Here is a 17,061-nt window from a genome sequence, read left to right on the forward strand (position 1 = left end):
CCTGCTTAACCAACCTGATTTCTTTCTATGACCATGTGACCCACCTTCTGGATGCAGGGTAGGCTGTGGACGTTGTCTATCTGGATTTTGGTAAGGCCTTTGTCACCGTCCCCCACAGCATTCTCCTGGAGAAGCTGGCGAATCATGGCATAGACAAGCGTACTCTTGGCTGGGTTAAAAACTGGCTGGATGGCCGTGCCCAGAGAGTTGTGATTAATGGGGTGAAATCCTCTTGGCGGCCGGTCACCAGCGGTGTCCCTCAGGGCTCAGTTTTGGGGCCAGTTTTGTTGAATATCTTTATCAATGATCTGGATGAGGGGATTGAGTGCACCCTCAGTAAGTTTGCAGATGACACCAAGCTAGGTGGGAGTGTTGATCTGCTTGAGGGTAGGAAGGCTCTACTGAGGGACCTGGACAGGCTGGATCGACGGGCCAAGGCCAACTGTATGAGGTTTAATAAGGCCAAGTGCTGGGTCCTGCATTTTGGTCACAACAACCCCAAGCAACGCTACAGGCTTGGGGCTGAGTGGCTGGAAAGCTGCCCAGCAGAAAAGGACCTGGGGGTGCTGGTGGACGGCCAGCTTAACATGAGCCAGCAGTGTGCCCAGGTGGCCAAGAAGGCCAACAGCATTCTGGCTTGTATCAGGAATAGTGTGGCCAGCAGGAGCAGGGAAGTGGTCGTGCCTCTGTACTCGGCACTGGTGAGGCCTCACCTCGAGTCCTGTGTTCAGTTCTGGGCCCCTCTGGACAAGAGGGACCTTGAAGTGCTGGAGCGTGTCCAGAGGAGAGCTACCAGGCTGGTGAGGGGTCTGGAGACCAGGTCATATGAGGAGAGGCTGAGGGAGCTGGGCATGTTTAGCTTGGAGAAGAGGAAGCTGAGGGGAGACCTCATTGCCCTCTACAACTACCTGAAAGGAGGTTGGAGAGAGGTGGGTGTTGGCCTCTTCTCTCAGGTGAATAATGACAGGACCAGAGGAAATGGTCTGAAGTTGTGGCAGGGGAGGTTTAGATTAGATATTGGGAGGAATTACTTTACTGAAAGAGTGGTCAGGCACTGGAACAGCCTGCCCAGGGAGGTGGTTGAGTCACCATCCCTAGAGGTGTTTAAGAAATGTCTAGATGTGGCACTTCAGGGCATGCTCTAGTGGCAGAGATTGTAGGTTGTTTGGTTGGACTCGATGATCTTAAGGGTCCTTTCCAACCATGAAGATTCTATGATTCTATGATTCTAAGTGTAGGCAGGGAGCTCCAGCCCTCCTGTTTCCAAACCCATCTGAATTACGTATTATTATACCATTTGCCAGGAATTTCATTGCTTTTCCCCAAGCCAAAAGTAATGTTCTTTCCTTGCTAAAGTTTAAGACACTATGACAAGTGCCTGAGGACTGGAGGAAGGCCAATATCACTCCAGTCTTCAAAAAGGGCAGGAAGGAGGACCCAGGGAACTACAGACCTGTTAGTCCCACCTCCATCCGTGGCAAGGTAATGGAGAGACTTGTTCTGGATGTCATATCCAAGCACGTTCAAGAGCAGGAAGTTATTGGAAGTGGTCAACATGGATTTACCAAGGGTGAATCATGCTTGACCAATCTCATAGCCTTCTATGATGTTAAAACTGGTTGGCTAGATGGGGGCAGAGCAGCAGATGTCATCTACCTTGACTTCAGCAAGGCTTTTGGCACTGTCTCTCATAACATCCTCCTTAGGAAACTGAGGAAGTGTGGACTAGACGAGGGGACAGTGAGGTGGATTGAGAGCTGGCTGTGTGACAGGACTCAGAGGGCTGTGTTTAATGGAGTAGGCTTCAGTTGGAGGCCTGTAACCAGTGGTGTCCCCCAGGGGTCAATACTTGGACCAGTATTGTTTAACATATTCATCAGCGACCTGGACGAGGGGACAGAGTGTATGCTCAGCAAGTTTGCTGATGATACCAAACTGGGGGGGGTGGCTGACACCCCAGAGGGCCGTGCTGCCATCCAGCGTGAGCTAGACAGGCTGGAGAGCTGGGCAGAGAAGAACATAATGAGGTTCAACAAGGAGAAGTGTAGGGTCCTGCACCTGGGGAGGAAGAATGTCAGGCACCAGTATAGGTTAGGGGTGGACCTGCTGGAAAGCAGCTCTGAAGAATAGGATCTGTGGGTCTTGGTAGACAGTAAATTATCCATGAGCCAGCAGTGTGCCCTTGTTGCCAAGAAGGCCAAGGGAATTCTGGGCTGCATAGGGAAGAGTGTGGCCAGCAGGTCAAGGGAGGTCATTCTCCCCCTCTACTCTGCACTGGTGAGGCCACAACTGGAATATTGCGTCCAGCTGTGGGCTCCCCAGTTCAAGAAAGACAGGGAACTACTGGAGGGAGTCCAGTGTAGGGCAATAAAGATGATTGAGGGATTGGAGCATCTCCCTTATGAGGAAAAGCTGAGAAAGCTGGGACTCTTTAGCCTGGAGAAGAGAAGGCTGACGGGAGACCTTATTAACGTTTACAAGTATCTAAAGGGTGGGTTTAAGGAGGATGGAGCCAGGCTCTTTTCAGTGGTTTCCACTAACAGGACAAGGGGTAACGGGCACAAGCTGGAACATAGGAAGTTCCGATCAAATACGAGCACTGCAACAGGCTGCCCAGGGAGGTTGTGGAGTCCCCTTCTCTGGAGGCTTTCAAGACCCGCCTGGATGCAGTCCTGAGTAATGTGCTCTAGGCAATCCTGCTTTGGCAGGGGAGTTGGACTAGATGATCTCTAGAGGTTCCTTCCAACTCTGAAAAATTCCGTGATTCTGTGATTCCGTGACAAAGCAGAAATACAGATGGAAAATCCATGGTTAACACATCCCACCAGTCCCCTTGTCCATGTGAAATCCATGCTATGTTGTCTTCCATTTAAGGTGCAGGTTTGACAAGACAACAGATACTTTCTAGCTTCTCCTTCACAGCCAAGTAAATATCACTAGTTTTTCAGATACTTGTAGTTAAATCTAATTAATACCTGGAGGTGGGGGTAAAGTTTTAATTTAGCTGTTTCCTTGAGATCATAACTAAAAAACAGTACTGGCCTTATGTACGAGAAATAAGTTAGTATAATGGCCAAGGTGAGTCATTATAAACATCATCAATGTTCTGCTTCACTGTTGCTGAAATGTTCTCTTTGGTTCCTCCTTAACCGCTTTCAAGTCTCAGCCACAACCAAAGCCTAAAGGCCTGATTTCTGAAGGTAGCCTTCACATACCAGAAGGTATCTAGTTAGATATCAAAGCATGTAGGCACTTTTGAAATCAAAGGGAATTCACTCCATTATTTAAATACAAGCAGTACTCGCAAGTGCCCTGCCTAACCCTGGAGGCATCAAAAGTCCTTGGACTGAAGTTTCTTCTGGACAGGCTGTGTACACAGCACAAGCTATTGAGAAAGACACTGGGAGATACTGGGGCAACACCAGTTTTCCTGTGTCTCTGCCCTGCCTGGATTGCTGCCAGGTGAGCTCACCCACTTGTCAGTCCATGACTTCACCATGGTGCGCCGCTGTCTTTGTGGCAATGCTGAGCTGTTCAGTCCCTACATGACTTTTAAGCCCTGCTGAGATTCATGGCTTAATTTGTCACCTCGGTTGGTTTTAGGTCTTGCTGTAGGGGTGCTCAGTGCGTATCCAGCATGGCACAAGGCATGCATGAGGAGCAGAACATGGCAAAGAAGAGGTTTTCCAAGATCAGACATGGCAGCATCTCGACTGTCTGTCCCTGGTCTTGTCTGCTAGCACAGTGGGACGGTGGGTCTGCGGGTACACTAGAAGACACATGGCTTTCTCTGAACCTGGTGGATGGTGTGTGGATGTTAGTTGGTGTTTTGACAAGATGTCTGAGGGATATGCCCTGTGCAGAAGACTGGGAGCAAATCTCACCTCTGCCCAACAGGGTTTGAGCTGTGGTAACTGGAAGACTGTTCTCCCTCTTGCTGCCTTTGTCAATTCTGCTAGATAAATAGGAATAGCGAGGAGGAGTTACCTTCCTTGTATAATCACATCATCAGAGCAGTATTTTGAGAGATGACATAAAATCCTTTCAAGGAGAGGGCGGACTTCAGCCAAGCTTTCTTACAGCCCAAGGGGTGTTTTAGTCATTGAGCTATTGCCCTGTTGAGGGAGACCCATACAAGATAGACAGAGGAAGCACATGTGTTTTTGTCTGTGTCTCACCAATCTTCCTCTGGAGGATTTGTCTGTGGTAGTTATATGAATATCCTGGGTTGTTTTCTTATTGCTTTGGCTTTGCTCTGGGAAGTGGTTCTTGTCAGTAAATTCTTGTCCAGCGTTACAAGCTGGACCATCAGCCCCGACTCCATTCCCATGGCACGTGGTCACAGCTCAGCAAGGGTAATCCCCTGACTAAGTGGTACCCTGTAACCATATATCCATCACTTCCCACCCTGCCTGCATGCTGCCTCCATCCCAAAACCAAACACCTACTCTTCTCTCTGGCCGCTCACGTCCTGCTGTACCAACAACTCTGCCCACCAAAACCACCCACAGCGACACTGGACCACAGGTCCTCTCAGCCCATTGCCATGTTCCCCATCGACCAGCAGGCACCTGTCCCCATCTCTGCCTTGACCCCTCTGTCTCCATGCAGTGGGGTCACGGTGGTTGAGGCCACAGCCACCAGTCTCTCCACAGTCCTTCTCACACCATCGTGTAGGATCTTCTCCTACCTCTTCCACCTCCCCTGCATTGTTCCTGAGTGTCCCCTCCTCTGTCCCCCAGGTCATTTCTTATTGCCTGTTGAAGCTGCCTACCTACTTCTGCTTCTCTTTAACTTCCCCCCTACAGATACTGAGCCTATTAAAAATGGCTGTGGAGTCCTGACACTGTTCAGGCTTGTGTGTGGTCATATCAGATACCTTGTCTCCAGCCGACTGAACCAGAACAAGAACCAGAACCAGAATACTCGAGCAAAATACTTTATTAGTCAAAAACAATTTGATTAATAAATAATTGGAAAACAAAATAAATTAAAACTGTACATTAAGTTTTTCATTTTTAAGTTTTTAAATTAGAATTTTCAAAGACCATAATTTCAGACTCAGATGCACAGTAACAGCCGAATGATATTGTTTATAACCAAGAAACATGAAAAAACATTTCCAGTAGAAATACACTCCTGCATCATCACTTAATATTTCTAGCAATTAAACCAGCTGTTGCTCTTCATTATACGGATGAGTTTCTTGTTCTTGATGTCAACCTCATACTGGTTTGATCCATGGAAAAAGTAGAAATGTCCTAGAATTGGAAGGAAAATTATTGGAAAATTAGTATTTCCTTTTTGTATACATATTGATATACACTCACTATTTTCTTGGGTGATTAAAAAAAATAACAGAACAAACATTTCATCTATATATATGTATTTGAAACATAGACTTTTTTGGCTTCAGTTAGCGGTCTTTTGTTTTGTTCAGAATTACATTTTAATTTATTTACCATTTTTCTGAAGGGCAGCATCAATTGTGTGGCCAATTCCGTGGAAGTCAGCTGCTATTTTTCTTGGATATCCCCTTTCCATTGATCGAGTGTTTTCATTGAAACTAAATAAAGAAATTGCATGAAAACAAGAAACAAACATGTGATGTTCAATGTTGAAACCAGGAGGAATTTTTACTAGGCAAGCCTACTCTCAGCTGAAAATCCAGTAACAGTGAGCATCTGTGATCTCATAGAACTGTATAATTCCCAGCTATGTGAATATTCACATCTTCAGTGGCCTATGAAAGGCTGTTTTCAGAACATCAGAATAAATAGTTCAGTTCCATTCCCTGAGACTGAAAATAAAGCTGGATAGGGCTTATACTGAGTAATAAAATTAAATAAATATTCAAATTGAATATTTTAATTTTACAGCATCCAATCTATGAATAATACTCTTTCAATATAATATTACAGATTAGTTATTAGGGTTAACATTACTGCTTAGCTGAACTGTTTCTTAAAATGTAAATATTTTAATCTCTTTTCATAGCTTTCTCGATAGATGTGTCATTTGTACATTTCAGAGAGCACTTCTGCCCCTCAATAGCTACTGAATGAATACATGAAATGCCGACAAAGTCTACTCACATTATCACATTAATATCACATTTTATATTAATTTCATGTAATACTGCTTCCTAACAGGTAAACAAAGCTCATTTGCTTGTGTCTGTTAATCACAGACTAGTGATAGTAAACGGACGTTGTCTTTATCTCAGGTGTTACAGATTTTGTTCTATGAGAAGGCATGAGTAATTGCCTCTGAGTTTCAACTTTATACTGACTGAAAAGGCTGACAATAAAAGGCCACAAATTTACTCTACAAATTCTAATATAACTTGTCATTTTAAAAGCTATTTTGATTATCTGTTGTGCAAAACAGGAATGAGCCTTACCTCCAGTACTTGTTGCCTACAAAGAAATAGGTTTTTTTGGTATTTTGATCATGAACAGCTGCATCGATTTTCCCGACACTTGAGGGGAAGCCGAGGTTCTGAATAGGCTTGGGGAAGCCTTGCTCTATGCTGTAGCCGCTGACAGCCCAGTACTGGTCATCTGCAGGAAAACCAGAAGTTAGTAGGGATTCCCGGGGAGGCTGAGCTCCTCTGCATCAAAGACCCAGAGCTTTCTGTGTAGTAAATGCCACCAAACAGCACGGATGTCCAGCTAAGAAGAACATGACCCTCTAGGGCACACATAAATTTGAATATTTCAGAGCTTTGAAATATTTTCCACATTAGAGTACTATATACTCAGTAGTTAAAACTCAACATATTTTCCAGGTGTGTTTGGCACCTTTAAAAATATATTTAGATAACTTCATGTAGGCAATCAATTTTGTCTCAGTTACGATCTTCTCTGTTGTGAAGCAGCATTAGTTAATGACAGTAATGGCATTTTGAAAATAAAAATGGATTTAAATATTAGGAATATATATTATTATTGCTATTGTATTACTTCTATTATTATTACTTAACATACAGAACTATATACAAGCTAGAAGTACTACTATAACTGTACTCATTCATAAAAAGGACTGATGGAAATGTAAAAGAAATACCTTTAAAAAACATTACTTGATCCTTCTTGTCAACCTCATAAGCAGCATCAAAGCCAGCTGCCAGTGATGGCCAGAAAGAGGAGATGGTGTCGTGCTCAGTGTCTGAGAAATATGGACTTTTGCGCCAGACGTAGCTGATGATAGATAGAAATGAAAACAGCAGTGTTTCATTGTTTGTATTTCACTATGAGATCACTAGCATAGAAATGTACTTTAAATCCTATTGCTTGGATACCTGTCCTCCTTATGAGGCAGAGATATCACCTCTTTTGTGATGCAGTGCTTTACTTTGCCCACTTTTTCATAGACATTTGCCCTTTACTGCTGGCTGCTCTGAGGTCACAAAATGGTTGAGGTTGGAAGGGACCTCTGGAGGTCATCTGATCCAACCTTACAGCCCAAGCAGGTGCATCTAGAGCTGGTGGCTCCGTAGACGTCTCCACTGACACCCTGATGGCTTGCGCAAGACAACACATGATGTTCTGTGGTACTGCTGACAACTGAAGCTTTATCTTCACCATGTCCTATGCAGGTAGGCACAGCTGCATTCTTAATTTCAATTTGGTTACAAATGTTCATTAAACTTCTTGAGAAGCATTTTAAAACCCAATTTAAGGAGGAACTGTTCCTTCCTCCTCTTCCCTGAAAATTATTAAGTTTTTAAGCTACAATTCATCATGTTCTTTAGAAGGGGAATCAGACCCACTTCATCAAAGGAAACTTGTTCAATCAAAACACAGTTACCAACCAAGAAGTGGGTGAAACCCTGGGCCTGACACGCTGTTCACCCTTGCCAGGGTGGATGTGCCCAGCCAACAACCTGGTAGTGCCAAGTGTTAGATCGTGCCCAAAAAGTGGACACCTCTAAGAGTGGGGCCTCCCTACAGACAGTACTGGACAGTAGTCCAGTGCGGATCCCAAGGTGGAAGTACCACAGAAAGTCACCAGTGAAATTTTCCACAGCTCCCTGAACCACACATGGGGTGGTGTGACAAGGATGGTGGTGCATGTGAAGCAGCTGCAGGCTGAGGAATGACACTGGGATTATTCAGCCTTGCACAATTTTAACAGACATGGGTGATGATAGATGATGGCTTAAAACACTTTACTCACCTGTCAGTAAACCACATTACTCACCAGCCCCACTAGTAAAATTTTGCAAAGTTGCCTTAATACTTTCAGAAAGAAATATCTTCCTTTGTAACCAAGGGAAGATAAATTCCTTAAACTGAACTTTATGCTTTGCCTTTGTGAATCTTGCAAAAAGGTGTTGCTAGAAATGAAAGCGCTTACCTGCCTTTGAAGAACAGTATTTCCCCACGGAGAGTAGTGATAGCATCAAAAGTCAAATGAGGGTCACAGTCCTCTGGTCTTGTGGGGATTTTGGAGGGAGTTGTTTCTGTTGGTTCTTCCCGGGGTGACATTTCAGTTGGTGCTTCTGCAGGTATCATTTCAGTTGGCTCTTGTGGGGGAAAAGCTTTTGTTGGAAGTGCAGGAGATTCCCTGGGGGGTCCTTTGGGAAACAGGTAAGTGTGGAATTGGAAGGTGAATTAGAGTGTTTCATGTTGCAGAACTTCAGGGCGTAACATATGAAGCCAAATGCATAGGTTTCTTAAGGTTGAAATGCAACTAGAAAATTAATGCCAGGGAAAGTTCCTGGGCAATTTAGCTTGGCTGTCTGTTCCGCTGACTGTTAAAATGGTATCTGGCACTGTTTTACCTTGACAAGCCATTGGTCTCTCAAACTGTATGTGCTCAGAAGTTAATGTAGAGCAAACACCATTTCCAAAGGGCAGTTGTACATGTCCACGCTTGTGCGGAAGGTAAGAAAATTTAATACTACAGACACAAGCTGTTCCTCTAGTATCATTGGAGGAAGGCTCTTGGACCTTTTGACTTACTGGCATGGATACAGCCCATGGATTCTATTTTGCAGATGTAGACTTTTAGCCACAAAGAAACCAAGAGATTTACCCCAAAATAATAGCAGTAAATTAAACCTCAGTATCCTTCCTGAGGTAGAAAGTTTAGTACATTTTAGCTGTTGAGTAAAATTCATTTTAAATGTTTATCCACCATCCACCAAAAAAATGCTGCTTCTTGCTTACCATAGAGGGCCTGAATGCCATCAATATCATCCTGAGGAAGCCTGTAGTCCCTTGTATCCCTGGCCATATATATAGGATACATCAAAGCACCAAAGACATTGGAATGACCAAGACCTAGTGAGTGGCCCAACTCATGAGCAGCAACGAGAAATAAGTTGTATCCTAAAAAAAGTCCAGCACAAAGAACAAACACTAAATAAATTTTCTTGCATGACAGCGGGATACAGATTCCATCCTCTTATGGATGATATATCATTTGTGATCGTAATAAAACAGCAAAATCTAACTACCTCCCAAGTAAGAGGTTCCCTGGGACAGTTTTTGTTCATGGTGCAGAAACTTTCCTGACAACAAAGAATCAATATTTCTTTAATGTTAATAATGACTCAAAACTGGGTCAGAACATTTTAGTCATCTGGTCAGATTTCGGGAATTATAAATGACATGGAATTCACCTGGCGACTACTTCACAAAGACCAGTAACGTGTAACATTATCCCTGGATATTGTTGGAAACCAGAACACTTCACTGTTCTATTTAATTGTATTTACCAACAAACTCAAGATTATTTTTTTCCTTCGCAGAAGTTAAAGATCTGTATCACTTTTAATAAAAAAAAAAAAAGAAAAAGAAAAAGTGAGAGCTCAATATTACAACTTTTAAGTTCATTAGCCGAGGGTGAAAATTCCTTGCTTTACAATGTTATGATTACCCAATATTGCTATTTCATGCTAATGTTATTTCCTTCACTGGTGCTGTAATTGCAGTCTGTGCCTTAACTTCAGGGGACTGCCATGACTGCAGCCCTGGTCAAAATATGCAGAATCATTTTACTAAATTACACTGACATTTTACATCTCAGTAAATACTGGAACTACTGCCGTGGGTTTTTGTGACTCTACGCTATCTTCAAGACAACACTGTCTAATAAAAACAGGCAACACAATACTTAAGATTGCCTACCACTATAGGTAGTAAATTTGGTCCAGTTTTCATCTTCGTCAAAGTGGGCATCTCCTCCTATCCCACTGCTGGGGGGGTAGGCATGAGCCAGAGTTCCTCCTGGACCATCAAACGAATAGAAGTCACCGTGAACTAGAAAAAAAAAAGGGATAAAAGGGATGCTTTTCATCATCTCTGTAAGAAAAACTGACAAACACTTATAATTCCCAGGCAAGGGAGTCCCCTTACATCCAGCTGCGAAGGAGATCATGATATCTGCTTGACCACTATAAATCCTGGTGAACCTCAGAGGGGTGACACTGCTCCAGAGCTGGAAGGCTTTTGCAATTGCTTCCTCTACATCAGCTTGTAGCATGTCTGGAGTGTAGTTCAAAATCCTGTGAAATAAGGAGAAAGGAATTAAAAGCAACCAGATCACATGTGGCTGGGGCACATCATATCAAGGTCAAATACTTTAATCAGTGATTATTATTATTTATGTGTCTTGAGTTCTTTATTTTCAAATTTGCTTCCATAACAGAAGAATTTTTCACAGTTTTCTTTCACGTCTTTCAGAAATCCTAACCTATGTACTCTCAGTTGTATCCCTTCTATCCACTGAGCATATCATTTAGTAGGCTGTTAACTAACTAATGTAAACTCTTATTTTGGTATTTTCATCACTGTTTGGAAGCCTAAAGCAAAGGATATGAACAGTCCCCACATTTGTGGCCCTTTTATCCTGAATGGGGTCTTTATATGGAGAAATACAGGAATAAATAGTAAAGAACCCATTGTCATTACTTCTGCCTAGCATTCACAAAGCTTCCCAGTGGTGTACGGACAAACATGCTTTAATATATGTTACCGATATGTCACATCTTCTTTCTGCCACCTAGGGCTCTGTGGGAAGGTGCTGTATGAACGAACATCTGGTATTCCACATCTAGGCTGCTTCATCATGTCCAGTGTCTTGTGATTCAGCTCCCCAGTTACCTCTAGCCCAAAGAATGACTGCATTTCTCGGATTTTGTCAGCCATATGATTGAGGTTCTTTGATTTAAAGAGAGAATTTTTCTCTTCTTTAAAATCATAAAAATTTTCCAGATATTTCTGATGGGGAAGAAAAAGCAACAGTTTAGAACATAATAATTTCTTTTCAAAGGCAGAGTGTTGTTAATAAAATATTCTACATCACTAATACATCACTACAATCTTTTTCTCAATAAATTATTTCTTAAGTTCTGTTTGTAGTCCTTACCTTAGCAAATTGCATATCTTCTTTTTCCATTTCTGGAACCACTGGGAAAGCACAAGAACATGCAACATACAGTAACCCAAGGAGAGGAAGGATCTTTGTCTTCATCTTTGCCTCCCTGTCCTGTTAGCTCTTGCTAGAAGACCTCTCAATCTCTTCTTCTGTACAAGGCTCGCCAGTGTTTCTCTATTTATATCATTTGTGTGCTTGCTAAAGTCAATAACTGCATGACTCAGTTTATAACATCCTCTGATTTCCCACAGAAACATAGAAAACAAATTTGGTTTTAAAGCAAGCTAACACATGACAGTTTACCTTGCCCAAAAACCCCTGATTTCGCAATCATGCTATTGGACAGTATGGTTTTTTTTCTTCATTCCTAAAGTGGACCAGTATTTTAAACTGACAAGTATCTGAATCTATAATCAGTCACCTGGATAAAAATCACCTAATTTTTCAGGGGTGCTAAAGGGACCCGGCTCTTTGTAAGGGACAATGATCCTTGTAGCACATGATAAGAGATCTCCAGAAACGTTCCTCAGTTTTCTCAGTGTGGCACCCATGCAGGACGTCAGCATGTCAGGGATGAATCCCTTCCTTTAGCCCATCTTGTCCCTGACAATTTTAGTGACATAGCTGATTATACAAATGACCCATTTATCTCATCTCTTGAACGTGGTATCCCAGCGTGGTTACACAACCATCACCTGTGCTGCTTTCTTGGCCCGTGTAATCACAGTTTTATGGCTTCATCCCCTTGTTATCCCATGTTCACCCCAGGCAACCCCCACACCACAACACAAAGGTCTCAGTAGAGCACCCCAGACCGTATATCCGGGTCTGCATCGCCTATCACTCAAGGGCATTGTCGCAACTAAAGAAGAAATGATAGAAATTGTCCTAGAGAACTACAGGCACCTTGGGAATGCGGGGGGTCTTCAGATAACTTTTTAATACATGTCTCCAAGGTCAAATGGAAGATGATGAGGATTTGAGGTGTAGATTTTGTGTTCCCCAATTTGCCAGAAGTCCTACTTTTGATTCCTGTGTCCTTTTCTGAACATGATGCATTGCACTTCATGCAGGCGTTGCAGAACCACTGTCACTCAGTTCCCTCGTTCCTGCCTGTCATTTCTGAGACATCCATCTTTTGAAGCAGAATTCTCCTGTGTTGACTTAGTGCCCACATGCAAGTTCAAAAGGAGAAATATGAGCTAAAAATAATCTACTTCTTTTTGAACATGAGAAAAAGAAGGAAAATAAACCACTTTAACAGTGAGAGCAAACATGTTGGAAACTTCAAAACAACAACCCCAGCGCCACAGCAGCTGAGCTCTGCAGTCTGCGAGGTGGCCTGGGGAAAAGGCATGGCCTCCTTCCAAAGGAAACTGGAGTTAACTGGCCAGCTGGAGTAGGGTCACACTGCATGCCTGACCCAGGTCAGAGCCCAGGTCTCTGAACCGCTAGGTGAAGTGGCACGGATGTTTACGTCTAGCAAGATGAGGGTGGCTTTGCCCAATAGCTCACTGCTGCTGTAACAGGGTGCTCCTGCTCCTCCCACCCTGGCCAGCACTCCTGCTGTTTCCCCGTGCCCTTCTGATACCAAGTGTGCCCTCAGTGAACCGATTCATATGGCCGAAGCTGCAGAAAAAGAACCCCAACCTCACCAATGATATCACCAACGATAGCTTTCTGCTCGATTTAGCAACGGCATTGGCTCCCTCAGGGTGAGAAGAGCACCCGACCCAGCATGAAGGAGGGGTGGGATATTGCAGGTGGGAATGGGGACGCAGGGAGGCAGCCAGACATGAGCCTGGGACGCTAGGACCTCTCCCTTTTCATTGGCAAGGTAAAATATTATCTCTGCTGGTGAATGGAACAGGACCCCAAAATGTATTGGTAGAGTATTTGTCTGCATTTCATAGAGTATTTGTCAGCATTTCCGCAAAAGAAATTCAGACACAGAGCGGGGTCATTTTAAACGCTGTGTTTGTATGTCTGCACCTAGCAGCAGCAGTTAGCATATGGCACTCATCCTCTTTGCTTTCAGCTAAATGTTTTGTAAACACCCTGCTTGCTGTGTCCAGAGGATCTGGGGTGAAGCAGTCAGAGCGGCGAGATGCAGCACAACCAGTTGGCAAACATTTTAGCAAGCCCTTTTTAACGTTTAGGAAGCTAGTATTCCTCACTGACTTTTGCATGGCTGCCGATAGGCCTGTCACCGCTCCTTCGTAGCTGTTGTCTTCCCCTTCCAGGGTCTGTTGCCTGCGTGCCGGAGCTGACATTTATGGAGTGGCTGGTGAGTGCTGGGAGGGAGAGCTGGGTCTTGCCTTGGGAATGTGTTTGGCAGCACAAGTGGGGAAAATTCACAGCTGAGGCAGCCTGCACGGCTCTGAGATGTGTGAGCAAGCGTATCCAAGAGAGGACTTGCCTTCTAGTGCTGACACCAAAGCCATCAGCAGCTTTTACGGCTTTAAACTAATACGGGTACTCTCCTGGGTTTAGGCATTACGGGATGCAAACGAGAACTGTGTTGTGGCTTTAATCAGAAGTTTAAAGTGCTTGAAAATTGCCTTGTCAATGGACACAGTGAGGATTGGCAAAGACACAGCTCTGACTTAAATGAGGTGAGCTGAACTGAAGAAATGACCTCACATGGCACTTTTGCCTGGACTATAGGTCTATTAGTTCATGAGTTCTGCTTCAGGGGTGCCCAGAAACACCTAATTCTTGGCAGGTGTGGTGCCTGTTTCATGCCTTGTCCCCAGAGGTAACCCCAACAAGATGCTGATCTTCCCATCTGCCCTGGGAGGCTGCTCCCCTCTGTGCCCCAAAGTCACTGTTGACCTCAGCTGGGTTGGAGACGGCACAGACCGCAGCGGTGACTCTTGCCAGCTTATACAGCAGCAAAGCAGCCAGGACGGATTCAGGAATACTGCTCATTTCTTCCCTCAGCTCATCGGCATTCAGACTCCTACGTCCCATATCACCGTCAAGTGCCTTAATCACCACACTCAGGGACAAGAGTGGGTGCTTTCCCAGGAAGACCCCAGCAGTAGAACAGAGCATTTCGCTGAAAGCCTGCCAACATTCAGGCTAATACTCCTCCACTACAGAACTGTGTCTTCCGACAGCGTAATTCGTATTATCCTGTGGGGTCTAGCCCAAGTGCCAGGATTTTAGCAGATTTGTGAAAATTCTAGCTGGGAATTTTGCCATTTCTTATTTTTTATATGGTTGAAATTCCATCCAGAAATGTCATGCCCATTCTGTTTGGCAGTTTTCATTTATGGAAAGAAGTGGAAGGATATTTAACCTAGTCATATAAACAGTTATCATCAACTGTATAAACAACTGCAAATTATGTCAAAGGAAACTTGAACTAACTAAATAGACACACACACACTATGATTTCACGTCCTGAATTTATAGAAGGATCTATAGATGTCATCTTTCCCACCTCCTCTTCACTCATAATGTACCAGAGAAGCAGGATGGGGTATGAAGGTGTTGGACATACCCAGAAACGGAAGAAGCTGCTGTCTTTTTGTTTTTTTTTTCACTTGAATGGGACTGGGAGGTTCTGGGACTTGATGAACAATAACTGAACAGAAAAAAACACAAGGTCTTTACATCATTATATGGGCCAGTCTTCAGCTAGATAATAGCCAAGAGGTGGTTGGGGGGAGGTAGGCAAGAAGAAAATCTGTCACATGGAAAAAAAAAGTAGGTTGGTTACTAAAAGACTCAGGGAAACCAGAGAATACTTACTGAAAACAAAACACTTTCAATCTATATCTGCAAGACGGTATTTTGAGAATATTGAAACTGAGCCTGAAATAGGTATTGACTTGAATTGCACAATTTTGACTGTATATCCATATACCTCCATTCATCAGTGGGATCTCTTCATCCTCATGTTATAATAAAGAGCTGCTGCTAATAATTATGTTAGTCATTTTTCTACTTCAGATGAGCAATTTGTCCAGGTTTCATTGCGAACTGAGAGATGGCACGTAGAGATAGCCTCAATGGCTGATTTTAATTAAACAGGAATTCAGGTATTTTTTTGATGTCTGTGTCTTCTCCACACTTGTATTTAGTGTATAAACAAGTTTCATAAGTTGCATGTCATTTCCTCTCAGCAGTGTCTGACTTAGTAGCTTCTTGCAAAGGCATGGTCACGAAGCAATTGCAGTCCATTGGTGTTATATCATCCATCAGTGACCAAGAGATAGGCCAGAATCCATTGCCAAAGAATTTTGAGGTTTGCAGGAATTAAACTGGAATACAAAATTTTGAAATTTTGGCACCTCACAGAAGACCCCTTATTTCATAACTGGCAATATATTGGGGCCATACTCTGAATTTAGACACAGGTCTGAGCAAGGGGTGAGGCAGGAAGGACTGTGGTTGTGAGACAAAATTAATTCACTGTTTCCTCTTTACCACCCTGGCCCCTACTAGATTCAGACTATGTCACTGTCCCAACACACCAAACGATCAAAGAAACTGAAATGTGGGCACGATCCCACCTTTCCTTCTGAAAGGGAATGGTCAGTAAATTGTTGCCCCCCTCTCGTCTACCATAGGAGAGTCTCATCCCAAGACTCCTTAAAGTCTTAAAGCACAGACTTGAATGGTCAAGGACCTAAACGTGTGCAATTCTTATTCTGTTATAAAGAGTGTCAACAAACTTCCAGATCTCTGGGTTGGTAGTTAAGGTGGTGGTCATTTAGCCTCACGAAGATTTTCTGTAGTTTCTTGGGTTCGTAGAACAAAAACCAAGTCCACAGAAAATGCTTTCCCATGTGCAGTTGGTCAATCCCATCTCTTAACCACTGCTTAGGCATTTGACTTCGATACTTCCATTAACCGTATTGTTAATATTTTTAACATTGTTGATATGTTATTTGTTAATGTTATATGAACTTGATTGCAATGCTTTGGATTGAGAATTAGGAAGAGATAAGGAGCTGGAATTCCTTTTGGTGCGGACTGGATAAGCTTAGATAATTTAACATGGAAGCCCTGACTAACATATTTAGTCAAGGTGCTACAACTACATGAAACTCAAGACGCCTCCTTAAGAAGCATGAGTTCCCTGATTCTTTTGGACATGGGCAGGGAGAGCAGGAAAGCACTCCAGGAAACTGTCGTCCTGCTGTTATGTGTAATGGTCATAATTTGAAAATTTAGGTAATTAGCTACTGGCAATCTTGGTCTTCAGCTCATGTTGTATATTTTAATATTGAAATTTCATACAATATCCACTATCTTTCATGTGTGCTTCTTAAGCAGAAAGTCTTCTGGATACAGATGACTTGTGATAGATGCAACATATTTATTTATTTATTCAGGTGCAGAGATTAGAACAACCATTTTAAATATTGAGTAATGAACTTGACCAGTGATTGGTGCAGCCTTAAGGTAGCAGGGGTCCATTTTTTGAAGGAGACTTATATGTTAATAAACTTGGAATTCTTTGACATCTTCACATGTCCTTGACCCTTGTTTGATCTGGATATGATCACTGCTTTGTATAGTGGTCTGCAATGATCCTTAAATAACTGCCAGTAAACCATGAGTACCAAACATCAATTTTACCTTCATTAATTATTATCTTTAGCTAGAGATCAACATAATTTGTGCAATGAATCGTTTCTTTACTTTGAAGAATTTCTG

General features: G+C 43.1%; 1 protein-coding gene across 1 annotated transcript; it reads right to left on the reverse strand.

Annotated features, from left to right (window-relative positions):
• Positions 1-5,066: 5,066 nt before the first annotated feature.
• On the reverse strand, positions 5,067-11,484 carry LOC128912492 (stromelysin-1-like). The gene is made up of 10 exons (XM_054208490.1): positions 11,380-11,484; positions 10,987-11,231; positions 10,368-10,516; positions 10,140-10,271; positions 9,177-9,338; positions 8,362-8,581; positions 7,069-7,202; positions 6,404-6,563; positions 5,463-5,566; positions 5,067-5,261 (listed from the first exon to the last, which is right to left on the reverse strand). Exons 1-10 carry the CDS (start codon positions 11,482-11,484, stop codon positions 5,161-5,163), a joined length of 1,512 nt encoding a protein of 503 aa, XP_054064465.1. The 3' UTR covers positions 5,067-5,160.
• Positions 11,485-17,061: the final 5,577 nt, after the last annotated feature.

Source organism: Rissa tridactyla, chromosome 1, assembly GCF_028500815.1.
Source record: "Rissa tridactyla isolate bRisTri1 chromosome 1, bRisTri1.patW.cur.20221130, whole genome shotgun sequence".
Classification (NCBI taxonomy): domain Eukaryota; kingdom Metazoa; phylum Chordata; class Aves; order Charadriiformes; family Laridae; genus Rissa; species Rissa tridactyla.